We start from the raw sequence: 15782 nt of genomic DNA on the forward strand, positions 1-15782 counted from the left end.
AGGGGCTGGGAATGGTCACCAGAGCAGGTACCCGCAATCGAGGAGAAATAACAACAACAACAATAATAATAGCAGTTAGAATTTACTGACCACTTACTGTGTACCAGGCATTCCACGAATGCTTTACCTGCACACCTCACTTTATCCTCACCCCATCCCTGAGCAAATTTTATGTCTTCATTCTAGATACAAAGGAAACGGAGGCTCAGAGAGGTTATATAATTTTTCACCCAGATTGTAAGTGGCAGAGCCCAGGCTTGAACCTAGTTGTATTTGATTCCAGAAACACTCTTGACCACTACACCACAGAGAAGGAAAAAAAATGTGTTTCTTAAATGGGCACATGGATATTTAAGATGTTTCATAATGATGCCTTGGGTTACCAAAACTAGACACACACATACACACTTTCACACACATACACTCCATATAGTATCCCCCATCCCTTTGGCTCGCTCACCTCTGATCATGGCCATCTCCAGGTCAAGCACCTTCAGTGCTCAGCTTGACATTCTAAGCCCGCCCCATCCATCCACCATATCCACCATCTAGCCCCAGCCGGCCGCCTTTCCTCCTGCCCTCTCCATCTCCTATTTTTCAGCTAAAGTGGACTGCCAGCTATTCCTGTCACATCGATAGCCTCTGTTACTTTGTGTCTTTGCTTACATCTTTTCCCCTCTCTCACTCATCCCAGCACATTCAGTTCTTCACCATTCTTCAGGTCCAATCAAACTGTGTTCTTCTCCAAGGACCCTGCCCTGACCTCTGGCCCCAAGCCCGTGAACTGAGGCTCACTCTCCCGCCAAGTCCCCCTGGCATGGTGTTCCTCCATGAGAGCCAGACACCCTGAAGCTGTGTATCAGGGCCCTCTGTGCCTGCTTGCCCTGCCTGGGGACTGCAGTCCCCTCCTTCATGCCCTGAGCCGGTTCCTCCTGAGTGCCCAGCAGGTGTTTGCAACCTGCATTGAATTGGCTCCTGGGGCCTCCTGGGAGGGGATGGGGGTTAAGAAGAAACCTGACAACCACGACAGAGCATTTGCTTTTCATCAGTAGACTGATGGACTGGAGATAAAAGGGGTAAGAAAATGATTTCTAGAAGATCTGGCCAAGAATGGAGCAGCCCTCCTCTTCCCCAAGGAAGCGTAACCCTCGCTATAGGGAAATCTCTTCTTGGTGTGTCTGAACTCTCATGCTAAAGCCCATATCTTATGCATGGGTTTTAAGAATAATAAAGGGGAGAGCAGGGCGCATGTGTCCCTGAGGCTAGTTCAGAGACTGGTACTGACACTTTGGGGGACCACTGTGTTCTAGCTGTCAGACCTTCAGTTCCCTCCCCTTCAGCTTGTGTTCTGAGTGGGCACAAATCAACCCACAGCCCTCTGGTCTCTCTGGATGTTAATGCACTTAATTATCTGTGTGGACAAAGGCTGATTACTAATCTCATCAATTGTGATATTACAGGAAGTCCTACCCATCTACCCACCAAAACCCAGAAAGAGGTCCAAGCAAGAATCACATAAGTACCTCCATAGGACTAATTTAAGTCCTCGGTGTTCAGGGTAAGTCCATTTCCTCTCAGGAGGGGACACCAAAGGAAGATGTCACCAATACTGCCATTCCCTGGAGAAATTTGGAGTAGGAATACATAATCCCCAAGTCATGAGTCACACAGCTGGAGCTGATGACTCCAGCTGCAGCTGGAAGTGGGGGCACAAGACACTGTGGAGCTGGGCTCCACCTGCTACTGAGGACAGAACTAAGGTTGGGCTGAAACTCCCGCAAAGCCAAGGCTGAACCAAAGGGGTTGGGGCCCTCAAAGGTTTGGAAAGAGGGTAATGGGGCACTCCCTGGAAATGGAATGCCAGGCAGCCCAAAGGCTGGCACTGCAGCCATGATGACCTCTGACGTTCCAGGATTTAATTACCCTTTGCACAATAATAACTCATATTTAAAAACAAAGGAAGCTAAGGATGATTTACATGTTTCTGTTTAATATTGTCTGCTGAGTTCACACTTTGGTTTCCTCTGCTCATAACTGGACACATAATCAACTTCCATTATGACAGGTTTGGCCTTCTGGAGTTGGTGGCCATGACCAAGCACCAGTTGAAGGAAAGGCTTTGGAGGAAGCCAGTTTCTCCAAAAGCCCAAAGCCTAGCAGCCCCGGCACCTGCCTCTAGAGGTCTGCAATCCTCCTCAGCACCCGAAGACTCAGGCCCTGGGAGGGGCCAGTGTGGGGGAGCGCTGGGAGCCACCTTTCAAGCTGACCCTCCCTCTCTGTGAAGTCTTCTATGCAGGACCTTAAACAAGTCACCGGACCACTCTGAGTTCACCTTCCTACTCAGGGAAACCTCAGGAGGACGAAAAAATGCATTTTAAAGCCCTTACACACTGTAGGCACTCCATAAATGCAGCTCCCTCCCCTCCACCTAGCACAGTGGTCGGCAAACTCATTAGTCAACAGAGCCAAATATCAACAGTACAACGATGGAAATTTCTTTTGAGAGTCAAATCTTTTAAACTTAAACTTCTGCTAAAGCCACTTCTTCAAAATAGACTCGCCCAGGCCGTGGTATTTTGTGGAAGAGCCACACTCAAGGGACCAAAGAGCCGCATGTGGCTCATGAGCCGCAGTTTGCCAACCACGGACCTAGCAGAATGGAGAGGGGCCAGGAAACGGATTCTAGGAGGGAAAGGGGTGGTGCCATACTCACAGGGAGAGGAGCCATAAGCTGAGTTCTGATAAAGAGAGAAGAGAACGATTTTGCCCAAAGGGGGAGGGGGCAGGATGAATGGCAAAGCAATAATAGAATGAACAGAACAAACAAACAAACAAACATGTATGGAGCTTTCATTAAGCACGAGGTAGGGCCCTGACTGCTTTCCTGTCCACTGTCTCATTAGGTCCTCCCAACAACTCTCAGATGGGTACCATTAATGTCCCTATTTTGCACATGAGGAAACTCGGTTCAGAAAGGTTATTCACCTTCCAAGGTCATGACAAGAAAATGTTCCACAGACTTCAGAGACGCCTTCCCTTCAATATTCCCTCTCTCTCTCTCTCTCTCTCTCTCTCTCTCTCTCTCTCTCTCACACACACACACACACACACACACACACACACACACACACCATATGGAAATGCACAAAATAAAAATACTAAGACCAAGGCTTCCCAGCCTGAAGGGTGGTTTCGCAGGGCTGGGAGCCGAAGAGGGGCCAGGTGTGCCCAGCTGCCCAGCCTGGGGATGGAGCCAAAGATCCAGCGCTACCCAGGCAAGTCTGGCAGAGGGGTGTCGGGGCCGCCCTGAGCCTTGGCGCAGGGCGGGCGGAGCTGACCGGGCACTTCTGGGCCCCATAAAGCGCAGGCGAGGGGGCGAACGCTGTTTTATGGAGGCGGCCAGGCAGCCGCCCGCTTTGATTCCCAGCGGGACTGGGCACAAGGGCCGACCTCCAAGCTCATAAATGAGTTGGCTGCGCGCTCCCTCCCCGGGCCAGCGGGCAGCGATATAAGACTCCACACGGACTTCGGGGTTCAGTGCCCTTCACTGCCGCCGCCGCCGCCGCCGCACCATGTCCTGCCTATCCACACGCCTTGGCGGCCCCTGCGGGGTCCGCGCCTTCAGCTGCGCCTCCGCCTGCGGCCCCCGGCCAGGCCGCTGCTGCATCTCCGCCGCCCCCTACCGCGGGGTCTCCTGCTACCGCGGCCTCACAGGGGGTTTTGGCAGCCAAAGCGTCTGTGGCGCCTTCCGCTCTGGCTCCTGTGGACGCAGCTTCGGATACCGCTCAGGGGGCGTGTGCGGACCCAGCCCGCCCTGCATCACCACCGTGTCCGTCAATGAGAGCCTCCTCACGCCCCTCAACCTGGAGATCGACCCCAATGCGCAGTGCGTCAAGCATGAGGAGAAGGAGCAGATCAAGTGTCTCAACAGCAGGTTCGCTGCCTTCATCGACAAGGTGGGTGTCCTTGACCAGCCCTTTCCTGGACCTTCAGTTGCTGGGCTGGGCACTGAAGAGGAGTCAGGGCCAGGAGGGATGTGGTCCAGGTGAGCTTCCTGTCTGATGGAGGAGATGGACCACATCCAGGGCACAGACATTGACAGAGAGCTGTGTATTGGGCAGGGGCTCCTGTTTTGATAGCAATGTTATTGTATACAACCTCTGTCCAGGCAGGCAGGGTACCCACAGAGAAGGTTTGGGTGTTTTTGAGCGCACCCTTCCTGAGCCTGGAACTCCTGGGAGGACCTGGGATTCCCAAGCTGTCTCTTTAGAAATGGATATATCTATGAGAGAGAGAGAGAGAGAGAGAGAGAGAGAGAGAGAGAGAGAGAGAGAGAGAGAGAGGTGGAGAGCAGCATTGATCAGTTGCCTCTTGTACAGGCCCAGATGGGGATGGAACCTAGGTACGTGCCCTGATGGGAATCAAACCCAGAACCTTTATGGTGTGCTGGATGACACTCCAACCAACTGAGCCACCCGACCAGGGCAGGAGTGCTGGTATTTTATGTGATACTTTTAGTTAATACATTAAAGCATTAAATAGCACCTGATGAGAAAGTTCATCTCCTTTCACGAATGGTTCAATCCTTTAGGTTAAGTGGAGAAAATCTTCATTGGGTGCTAATATGTCTTTAGCATCCCTCCAATACTTGCTACTCTCCCACTTTGGTAAAGAGAGCAAGCCTCGAGGTTCGGAACTGTCTAGGGCAACAGTTTCAGCTACAATTTATGTTTTATGGTTTCTTTTATGAATGCAGAGTGATAATGGTTTTACAACGATGGTGGTAATATAAAGTTACTCCTTTAATCTCATTTAAGTGTAAATGTTAAGAAAATTCACTTATAGATATATCATGAATGAAATCATACAAGGGGATGGCAAAATTCTGAAGTCAGCCAGTGAAGGGCTCATATTTGAGAATTGCTGCCACACCCAGTCCAGCCCTTTGAGTGCAAACAGAATACAAAGGAGGCAGGGATATAGGGCAAGGGGCCTGCCCAAGGGCCCATCGAGAGTGGGTAGCAGAGCAGGACTCCAAGCCCAGCCTCTCTCCAGCTCCCCAGGTGAGAGTCTGCCCTTCTGACCGCCCCAGCTGGGAAGACCTCCCCACCTTGACCATCCACTCAAACAAGTGCTCACCCAGCCCCAGGCTGCCACTGAGGACATAGCTAAAGAAGCCACAGGCCCTGCCCTGGAGGAGCTTGGAGTGGAAGGCTTTCATCCTCCTGTATCCCTCCAACCCCTGCTCTACATCCTTTCCTCCAGGAAGCCTTCCCGACCTGTCACTACCCTCCACCCCTACCTGTCCCCCAGCCCAACCGTAATCTAGCACAGCACATATGCCCTGAGCTTCTCACTCATCCCATCCAGGGCCACCTAGACAGACCCTCGCTCAGGCCTGAACAAACAATCGTGAAACAAGGACTCTGGTGCATCCTCACCCAGGAGAGCCCAGCAGGGTCCATGGGGGCCACCTCTTGCCTCTGCACAACGTGGCGCTGTCAGTTCTGTCTGACTCTGCCTGCTCTCTGAGGAGGGCTGGGGATATCGGCTCCTCCCACTGACTTTCCTCCCACCCGGAATGGCAGGTGCGCTTCCTGGAGCAGCAGAACAAGCTGCTGGAGACCAAGTGGCAGTACTACCAGAACCGCAAGTGCTGCGAGAGCAACCTGGAGCCGCTGTTTGAGGGCTACATCGAGACGCTGAGGCGGGAGGCCGAGTGTGTGGAGGCCGACAGCGGGAGGCTGGCCTCAGAGCTCAACCACGTGCAGGAGGTGATGGAGGGCTACAAGAAGAAGTGAGTGCATTAGGGAGGAGGTTTTGGAGAAAGGACCTGGATTAAGTCAGAGCAGGGTAGATCTGGGTTAGACCACAAGAAGAACTTTCCACAAGGAAGAAGACAGTGATAGGAAGTTTGTGGGGATTTTTTTTTTTTTCTGGGATGGGAATTGAAACATTGGAGGGTCTGAGCTGCTCCAGTTACCTCATTATTACGTGCTTACTTCATTAATTCATCAAGCATTTGTTGAACATCTACTCTATGTTGCAGGTGTTGTGTTGGGCCCTGAGGTGAGGTAGGGGTAAGAAAGTAATGAAGAGCGGTAAGGGGTATACCAGACGAGGGCAGGGTTCCTGCCCCCTTTGGAGTTATAATCCAGAAGCAGAGAGAAGGCCTAGGAAGATGTGCATGGCACCCACCCTGGCCCACATCGTGAATGAGAATTCCTGAATCAGTAAGAGCATTGGGTGACATGGGTTGGTTTGAGTACCAAGAGGAAAGGGATGGACAAGGTCCTTTCTAGTCCAACACTTTGATTCTATGATCACTTCCAAATGATCCAGTTCCTGGAGTCTGTGTGTATAGGCCCTAATTTGCTTTTTTTCTCTGAAATCCCAGCCTATTGAACTTCTAGACACTGAACCTATGCTCTTTGTCCCAGGTATGAAGAGGAGGTGGCACTCAGGGCCACTGCTGAGAATGAATTTGTAGTCCTAAAGAAGGTGAGTGACCCCAGAATGCTCGTCTCACCACTCAGAACTAAGGGCAGAGGCAGGAGGGAGCTTTCTGTAATTCAGAGAGGCTGAGCGACACTCCCAGAATCACATAGCCCAACCTCTCCTCCATTCTTTTTCCCAAATGCCCTCATGCTCCCTGGGTGGCCCTGGACACCAGGGCACTCCGCCTGCTTCACTCCGCCTGCTTCAGGCAGGGCAATCGCCTCTATCCGTGGATGGTAACTCCCACCTGGCCAGTGGCTCCCCACCTCCTTCTGCCCTGTGCCTGGCAGAGAGGCACTTAATAAGCATTTGTGAATAAGCATTTGAAAAAGCACACGAATGCTAGAGTAAATCCTCAGACCAGCCACGGTTGGGAAAGGTATAAACAGCGCTGCTGTGCCTCACCTCTTAGCCTTGACTAGGCACGAGTGCCAAAAGACTCTCACCAGGTCCTTCCGACCGCCTCCATATGAGGAAGGCAAGGGTCACTGTGAGGAAACTGAGGCACGGAGGTCCGGGGTCTTGCCCTGAGTCACACTGGCTTGAAAGAGGCAGAATTGATCCCTGAGACCTCTTCTCTGACCACACATCTAGATTTCTTTCCATGAGACTCCAGAGCAGAGATGGGTAGGGCATTGGTAGAATTGACCCATTTTACACTAGATCCTAAGTTGTAGTGATGGTACTAAACGTGGATTCTAGAGGCATCATCCCAGTGGGTACCAGAGGAAGAGCCTGGAAACCTCAGGGTCTCCCTGCCTTAGCCGAACCTGCTCCTGACCCCTCTACCTGCATAAAGGGCGTCACCAAGGCCATGACACCAGGCACGGGGCTGCGCAGCTGAGGAGTGTCCGCAGGGAGTGTGCCCTCCCTGGTGGGAAGAGCTCTGTGTGGTCTTCCCAGGGAGACGCCTGTGCCGCTCTCTGCCCTTTAGGACGTGGACTGCGCCTACCTGCGCAAGTCAGACCTGGAGGCCAACGCGGAGGCCCTGACCCAGGAGATCGACTTCCTGCGGCGACTGTATGAGGAGGTGAGGGGGGGTGCAGAACAGCGGAGCAGCAAGGCTCCTCTCAGCTGTGGACTCTGGGTCTGAGGTGCATTTAGAGGCCCCAGGCGGAGGGGGCATCTTGGAGGTTGGGCCTTCAGACAGTGAGTCTTGGAAGAAGCTGAGAAAAGGAACAGCGAAGGACCATGAGGGGGACACTGCGAGCGCAGGCCTCTGGTCAAAGAAGCTCTTCCCTCACTCCTGCCCCACAGGAGATCCGTGTCCTCCACGCCCACATCTCAGACACCTCGGTCGTCGTCAAGATGGACAACAGCCGGGACCTGAACATGGACTGCGTCATTGCCGAGATCAAGGCCCAGTATGACGACATCGCCAGCCGCAGCCGGGCTGAGGCCGAGTCCTGGTACCGCAGCAAGGTGAGTGGCACAGGACACCTGCCTCCTAGACGTGGCAGTGAGAGGGATGTGAGGTATATATTAGAAAAGGCTACTTTTGTCGAAACCAGTTTGCCTCAGTGGATAGAGCGTCGGCCTGCGGACTGAAGGGTCCCGGGTTCGATTCCGGTCAAGGGCATGTACCTTGGTTGCGGGCACATCCCCAGTGGGAGGTGTGCAGGAGGCAGCTGATCGATGTTTCTCTCTCATCGATGTTTCTAGCTCTGTATCCCTCTCCCTTCCTCTCTGTAAAAAATCAATAAAATATATTTAAAGAAAAGAAAAGGCTGCTTTTGTCTGGGGATTCTGATCCTAGGGATGGTAACAAAGGCCAGACAGCTCTCAGCGTGAGGGGGCAGGGCAGGGCTGCCATGGGTGGTTGCTCAGGCTGAGCACTGTACAGCCTGCACTCTCATCTGTGGTGACCTGAATGGGTGGCAAGTCCCATCCTGAATCTCTGCTTCCCCCCAGTGCGAGGAGATGAAGGCCACCGTGATCCGTCACGGGGAGACCCTGCGCCGCACCAAGGAGGAGATCAATGAGCTGAACCGCATGATCCAGAGGCTGACCGCCGAGGTTGAGAATGCCAAGTGCCAGGTAAGGGAGCCTGGCCTACCCCTCAGTGTAGCAAAAGAAGGGGTTAAGCCTGCAGCAGGGGCACTCAAGGTTGACACCTTGCCAAAGTGTGGGAAAAGGAGCAAACAGCAAACATTAGATGAGTCTCTTTCATGGAGAATGCTCTCCATTCCACTGAATGGAGATGAGAGGGGACAGTATGGCATGGGGAGAGCAGTATGGAGGGGAATGGAATGACCAAGATTCTCTTGGTCTTGGAGTCAAAGGGGCAGAAGAAATAGCACTGGTCTGAGGGGCAGGTAACTAGGGCTCTCAAACCAGCCCTGCCTCTAATTACCACATGATTTGAGGTAAACCATTTCATCTCTGTGGCCCATTGTTCTAGGTCAGTGATCACACACTCAGATGTCGCAGAGGTTAGTAAATGCAAGAAGTAGGCTGTGCTGAAGGCACTGGCGTGTGGTAAACTAGAAAGCACAAAGGACAGAGCTAATCAGACCCAACTGAGGCAGGCCTATGGAAATGCAGGAGCCTTAGATATTTTTCAGGAGAAGCCAGGAATTTGGATTTTTGTGTTAAATTTCCAAAATTAAAGACACTGTGCCAACATTCACAGCAGCACTAATTTGCAACCCCTAGGCTCACAAATGGGTGAGGCGCGCTTTCTTCCTCTGACAGTCAATGGTCATTGGATGCCTGGCCTCTGGTCCCAAATCCAGAACAGGAGCCTTAGTAAACCCCCCCACCCCCACCCCACCCCCATCCTGTGCCTCCCAGAACACCAAGCTGGAGGTCGCAGTGAAGCAGTCGGAGGAGCAGGGCGAGACAGCTGTCAGCGATGCTCGCTGCAAGCTGGCCGAGCTGGAGGCCGCCCTGCAGAAGGCCAAGCAGGACATGGCCTGCCTGCTTAAGGAGTACCAGGAGGTGATGAACTCCAAGCTGGGCCTGGACATCGAGATCGCCACCTACAGGCGCCTGCTGGAGGGCGAGGAGCAGAGGTGAGAATCACACCTGTGGGAAGGATGTCTCTTCAATCCACCCAAACTGTGCATAGAGCCAGGAACTTGTTTGCTTGTTTTCATCGAATTTGCATCAAGATTACTTGAGAAGGGAATTTGCAAACTTTGCTCTCCCCAATTAATTTTTGTCTCTTTGCTCTCCCCACAGGTTGTGTGAAGGGATTGGTGCTATAAATGTCTGTAAGTAATCGATACTATGGGTTCTGAAATAAGGACCTGGGGTTCCTGTAGGGCAGACGTTTTCTTAAAGGGCCACATAGTAAATATTTTAGACTGAGGGCCATGCAGTTTCTGTCTCAACTACTCAAATCTGTCATTATAATGTGAAAGTAACCACAGCCATAAGCAATACTTAATAAATAGGTCTGGCTGGGTTCCAATTAAACTTCATTTACAAATATACACCCACAATTAGAAGACCCTGGAAGGAAGGAGAGGAATGTGGCAGTGAATGACTGAGATAACTTTAATAGCTATTTCTGCCGATAGAGGGGCCTGGGCTAACAGTTTATCAAGGATCCATCCTTGAGGTTAGACTGCAGGAAGGAGTGTCCAGCTGTGAGGGGGAAGCCAGGAATAAGAATGAAGGGGAGGACCTCTGAACAAGAGAAATGGGCTCTGGTCAGCAAGCAGGACTGCTGGCCACCATCTGGCGCAGGGACTAAGCCCTGTCCTCCACCCATAGGTGTCAGCAGCTCCCGGGGTGGCGTTGTCTGTGGGGACCTCTGTGTGTCGGGCTCCAGGCCCGTGACCGGCAGCGCCTGCAGCGCCCCCTGCAGCGGGAACCTAGCGGTGAACACTGGAATGTGTGCGCCCTGCGGACAGAGCTGTGGCAGTGGCCGCCTGGTGCGGTTTGCCTAGTGCCTCAGTCTTTGTACACACAACGCTCTGCAAGCGAGCCGGCCCAACTCCAGCTGCCGGCCCCAGCCCGGTGCTTTGGAAGAGCCTGGGCTTGAGCTGGAAGGGCTTCGGGAAGCAGCCCTGCCCTGCCCACACTGCTGCCTTAATTTCTCACCCCTCTATCCCCCTGCCCCCTGCTGCTTGTCTCTTCATTTCTTCCAGGGAGGTGGGCTCTTTGCGCTGGTGTGTCTTGGTAATTCTCCCCGTCCCCAAAAGTCTGAATGACTGGTTTTCTCGAAACCCTGGGCAAAGGTCCAATCCTGACTGGGCTGCCCTGGGAACTGGGACTCCTGTGGCTTCTAAGGGACAGGCTGGCCCTGGGGCGGGGCTGGTGTGGAAGTGGGGCTGGTGCTGGCCTCCCCTGTCCTCTAAACCCATGCACAATAGCTGAGGCGCATCTCCCAGGGAACAGCTCTCTTCAGCTGCCTGGGCTCTCGCTCCCTTTCCCTCGTGCTTGGTCTCCACGTTTCCAATAAAGCTCAGGGGTCATAAGTAATGGCTGGAGACTCCCTGTGCATCTGTGCTTCCACATGCGGGCTTCCCACCCAGTTTTCACCCCCGATGGAGGCAACAGGGAAGCTGTTCTCAGCCAGAGAGGCAGAGTGTGCTGTCTCTGGTGCACCCTACCCAGGGTGCCACACTCCTACATCCTGAAGGGTGAGGGGCATAGGCTGGCAGCCCCAAAACCCAGGCACACAGAGGAGCTGGAAGGGAAGTGAGAATGGCAACAGGGAGGAGCTTTAGCAAGGATGGGGGTGCTGGCTCCCCTGACACCTTGCGTGGGGACCCCATGCTGCTGAGACACCAGTGGTCCACTCCCCCACTATGCCCCCACCTCAACATGGTAAAGTTCCTGACCATGGGATCAAATACACAGACTTCCCCTTCCCCCATAAACCAATGCTCCCTGGGTAGACCCCATCCCACACACATACCACCAGCACCACTCCCAGAGGGGTCTCAGAGAGACCTCCCACCTCCTCCCCAGTACCCATCGTATGTGCTGCTATCCATACTGGATGGATGTCCCAAGCACAGGCCACAAAGACACCCCACCCTCACAGTCACACAGAGCCCAAGTCAGAGACCTGACACACAGGTGCCCCATCAAGCACAGACTTAACACAGATGCACCCTCAGGGGTTCAATACACAGACCATCCATCAGCCCACTGACCTGGGCACAGAGCCACTACCAAGGATCCAGACTCTGGTGGCCTCCTCATCTTACCCTCCCACCCCACACACACACATACACACACAGAGAATTCCAGATCCAAACACACAGTCCAGGGCCTGGCTGACAAAGCACCAGGAAGGGCTGAGGGGAGCCAGTCTGAGAGTTGGCTGGTCCAGCCAGAAACCGGGGCCTGAGGAATGTCCTCTGGCAGCAAGTGCAGGGGAGGGGGGGGGTCACACAGCCCCACCCTCAGCCGTGGAGGACTCGGCTGCCCACTTCCTGGCAGAGCCAGAACTTCCCTGAGGTGTCTTTGGGCTTCAGGAGAAGAGTTGGAACTGGCCCAGCTCTGGGAGGGGGCCAACACCTCACACTCCATAAGAGCCATGTTCCTTAGAACAGCACCCCCATTCTCCTGCATGAGAGGCTTCCAGTTACCAGAGCAGACCTTGTCCTCTCGAGGGCTCCTCCCTCCCCGCCCCCTTCTCTGCCAGCCAAATGCAGCCAGGATACCAGGTGCTGGCCATGGGCTCACCCCGGCTCAGAAAGAGACTGTTTATTGGAAGCTGTTCTCACATCATTCCTTAGACGACTTTGCAGTCTTGGGACCAGGGATGGGACCAGGGTGGGAATCTCTTATGACTCTGGGGGGAAGGGATATGGGTGTTCCCACACCTGGGGCTCAGTTGAAGACACTCCTGCGAGTGGCAGATGTGGTCTTTATGGAATAGGCCTTTTGAGTTCCACTTGAGAATCTCAGGGCATTGCTGCCCATGGTTCCCCCAAAGGCCAGTCCGCTGCCACCACTGGTTCCCCTGTAGGTCAGCCCGCTGCCACCACCACCGGTGGTATTCATCACAGCTGGGAGAGAGAGGGGAGGACTCAGTCAGCATGGGCCCACCACCCAGGCCCCATCCCTTCACTCCACCCACCCTCCTGCCGGGCTGCCCTTCTCCGCCCACCATCACCTCCCCTTCCCACCCTACCCACCATGGGCCAACCCAGAAGGAGCCTCAGACAGTGCGGGGTGGGGTGACCCCTGCAAGGCTTCCCTGGGCTGCTGAGTCAGCTCCAGGGCTCCTGCATGAAGCTACTGAAGGGGAGGAGGCAGGATCCAGATCCCCACAAGGCCCGACCCTCAGACCCCACATGCCATCCTATAGGCCCCACCCAGTCTGGAGAGCACAAGGGGTGGGCCGAAGCCAAGGACTTACAGATATTTAGGGCTCCCACTCCATCTCCGGTCAACCTGGGGGCAGAGGAGAGACCTGTGAGAGCAGCCCTTCCCTCAGCCCTGGAGGAGGCACTCCCAGGCCCCTCCGTCCAAGCCCCATACAGGACTGGTATTCTGTCCTCTGCCCCACACTTCCAGCCTTCCTTCAACCTTGCTGCAAAATGAGCAAGGAGGAGGGGGGGGGCAGGGTTCACTTAGGCCCTTCTACCTACTGGCTACATGACCTTGGGAATGCCTTAGAGCCTCCATCTCCTCACCTACAAATAGGGCCTCACTCAGTACCAACCTCACAGGGTGGTTTGCCAGAGTTAAATGACACAATGTACCTAAATCTCTGGGCACACAGGATTAGGTAAATGGTAGTCCCTCTTATTATTACATAGACAGCTGCCTCCCCTAACCAGACCATAAAGTCCTCAAAGTGGGCTGTAGCTTACTGATTACTGTGTCTCCAGCCCCTGCATGAGGTCTGGCAGGTAGTAATTACTATGTGTTGAAATAATTAGTGTATTGTTGACTGAGTGAATGCAGCTCCAACAGGGACTGAGGAGGGAATGGGGAGGTAGGTGGGTTGGCTTTAAGCAGCCAGTGGGGCTGAAGCACGTCTTGCACTGGAAATTAAAAATCCGCCCAAGACAGCTGGGTGTGTTTGCTCTGTGACACATAAGCATTCTCACCAAGCCCTTGGCCTTGGGAATGAGTGTACTCTGCAAGGAGGAGGGGACACCTTGCATTTGCAGAGGGAGTGAGGGAGCCACCTGGCCTCAGCAGCCCCAAGTCCGGGGGGCAGAGCAAAGGCCACGGGCAAGAGATAGGTATGCTAGGAGGCTTCCAGGCCCCTTGTTAAAATGGCCCCTGCAAGTGTGGGGCATTATTGGCAGTTGGGGGGTGAGGGGGAAACCTGGTTGAAATCAGGCAACCATTCCATATAAGAATTCAATTCTTGAAGAACTCAAAAGGGAACCTGAATATCTCAGGCTCTAGTGATCTGTGCGATTTTTCTTTTCTTCACCCTGTCACCCTTTTCTGATCCTAAATAAATATTTGTTTTGTGCCTAATTTTATATTTGTAACTTTGTATTCTTAACTAAAGGCCCCCCCAAACTGGATGAGTGGATGAGTTTCTAACCCTAGACCTGCCCCTGGGAAGGGCTGAGGGATTAAGACGGGGTGCGGAACGGTGGCCCATAGGCCATAAAAGGCCTGTGAAATCATTTGGTCTGGCCCTGCCAAGGCATTGGGGTGAGTTAATTAAATGTTTCACCAATTATAGCAGACTAATTTTTAAGTTCATAATTTTGTTGGCCCACGAATGATGTTATAAATATCCAAATGGCCCTTGGCAGAAAAAAAGTTCCCCACCCTGGATTAAGGGATAACAATAAGGTGTCTATCTCCATGTCCCCAAGAGGTGGAGAGAGGACAGCCTCCTCACCTCCTTCCTCTCTACTCCATTCATTTCCCATCTTCTCTCCCCAGCCCTCCGGAATAATGCTCAGAAAAGGAAAGGGCCTTTGTAAACTCAGCATTTTACAGGTCCAAGTTACTAGTCTCTGAGTGCTTCCTTTGCAGATGTTTTGTCTCCTCTACCCCTCTGCAAGTTCCCCGAAGGCAGAAACATGTCTTACATATTATCTATCTCTGTAGGCCAAGCCATGATGAGTTCTACTTCCAGGGCTTTGCTTACACTGTTCCCTCTCACCCTCTTCAAATCCTGACCTTCCCCCAGACATACTCTAAAGCCTATCTATCGACTGAATGAATCAACCAACCCATCAAGGTGAGAAGAAAGGTCCAACTTCATGGACATATATTCCATGTCTTTCATGAAGAATTCCGTATAATACTAACCCATCCCAGCCCAGCTGGCATGGCTCAGTGGTTGAGTATCGACCTATGAACCAGGAGGTCATGGTTCCATTACCGATCAGGGCACATGCCTGGGTTGGGGGCCTGATTCCCAGTGTGGGGCATGCAGGAGGCAGCCAATCAATGATTATCTCTCTTCCTCTCCCTTTCTCTCTGGAATCAATAAAAATAAAAATAAATAAATAAATAGACTAACTCCTCCTAGCCTCCTCTCAGGCTGCAGGTGAGTATGCAAATATCTCTGGGGACAGGAAGAAATTAACCTCCTCCAGCACATTCAGTCAATACCACATGACTTAGCACTTTACATAGTGAGAAGCAGCCTGGGGTTATAGAAGATGCTTAAACCAGGAATTAGCAGAGCTTGACTGCACACCAACCCTGTCCCCTCAATTTATAAAACTGAACCCCAGTCTCTCTCTGAATTAACAATACCTGACCTGTTTACCTGAATGTGTTCTAAGGATCAAATAAGATGACCCTGCTAATGCCCACCCACATGAAGTTATTACTTCAACTTTTCCAATGAGCTTTACACCACATGGTCTTTCCTTCTAGGTCATCTCAAGGGCAAAGAAGTAGGCCTCAACTGTACCCGGCTGCACTCCCACCTCCGGTGCTCTGCATAAGAGGGTGCATAGGACATGCTTGTCAATGGATAAATGTCAAGCCCCAGACCCTACTGAGCTCCAGAAGGATCCCTTTCTCAGCTTCTGTGACCTCACCGGCACTCCTCGCCCTCCAGCAACTTGCGGTAGGTGGCAATCTCGATGTCTAGGGCCAGCTTGATGTTCATGAGCTCCTGGTACTCCCGGAGCTGCCGGGCCATGTCCTGCCTGGCTCGCTGCAGGGCAACCTCCAGTTCCTCCTGCTTGGCACGTGCATCCTTGAGTGCCATCTCCCCACGGTCCTCAGCCTCAGCGATAGCAGCCTCCAACTTGGCACGCTGTGGGCAATAGAGGAGCTGTGATGTGGGGGCAGGTCTCACCAGTCACTACCTTCCTGCCTCCCCATCCTGTGGCGAGCACCTGGGCAACTTGCTGACAGGGCTTCACTGGTACCAGCCTACT

General features: G+C 53.0%; 2 protein-coding genes across 3 annotated transcripts in view; one reads left to right on the plus strand and one right to left on the minus strand.

Moving 5' to 3' along the window:
- Positions 1-15782, minus strand: part of KRT7 (keratin 7) — a 36395-nt gene that overhangs the window by 8155 nt on the left and 12458 nt on the right. The window contains exons 7-9 of one of the 2 annotated variants that reach the window (XM_080659146.1): positions 15438-15658; positions 12824-12858; positions 12285-12470 (exon numbers count right to left, since the gene is read on the minus strand). In XM_080659146.1, coding sequence (XP_080515272.1) covers positions 12292-12470; positions 12824-12858; positions 15438-15658 — 435 coding nt within the window. In that variant the 3' untranslated portion in view covers positions 12285-12291. Of the gene's footprint in view, positions 1-12120; positions 12471-12823; positions 12859-15437; positions 15659-15782 lie in introns of those variants that run through there. The other variant, XM_080659145.1, reaches the window with a different exon arrangement.
- On the plus strand, positions 3197-10927 carry LOC308243551 (keratin, type II cuticular Hb1-like). The gene is made up of 9 exons (XM_080659144.1): positions 3197-3956; positions 5589-5797; positions 6441-6501; positions 7433-7528; positions 7756-7920; positions 8410-8535; positions 9292-9512; positions 9682-9713; positions 10219-10927. Exons 1-9 carry the CDS (start codon positions 3573-3575, stop codon positions 10392-10394), a joined length of 1470 nt encoding a protein of 489 aa, XP_080515270.1. The 5' UTR covers positions 3197-3572; the 3' UTR covers positions 10395-10927.

Source organism: Plecotus auritus (assembly GCF_963455305.1).
Source record: "Plecotus auritus genome assembly, chromosome: 3".
Lineage (NCBI taxonomy): Eukaryota > Metazoa > Chordata > Mammalia > Chiroptera > Vespertilionidae > Plecotus > Plecotus auritus.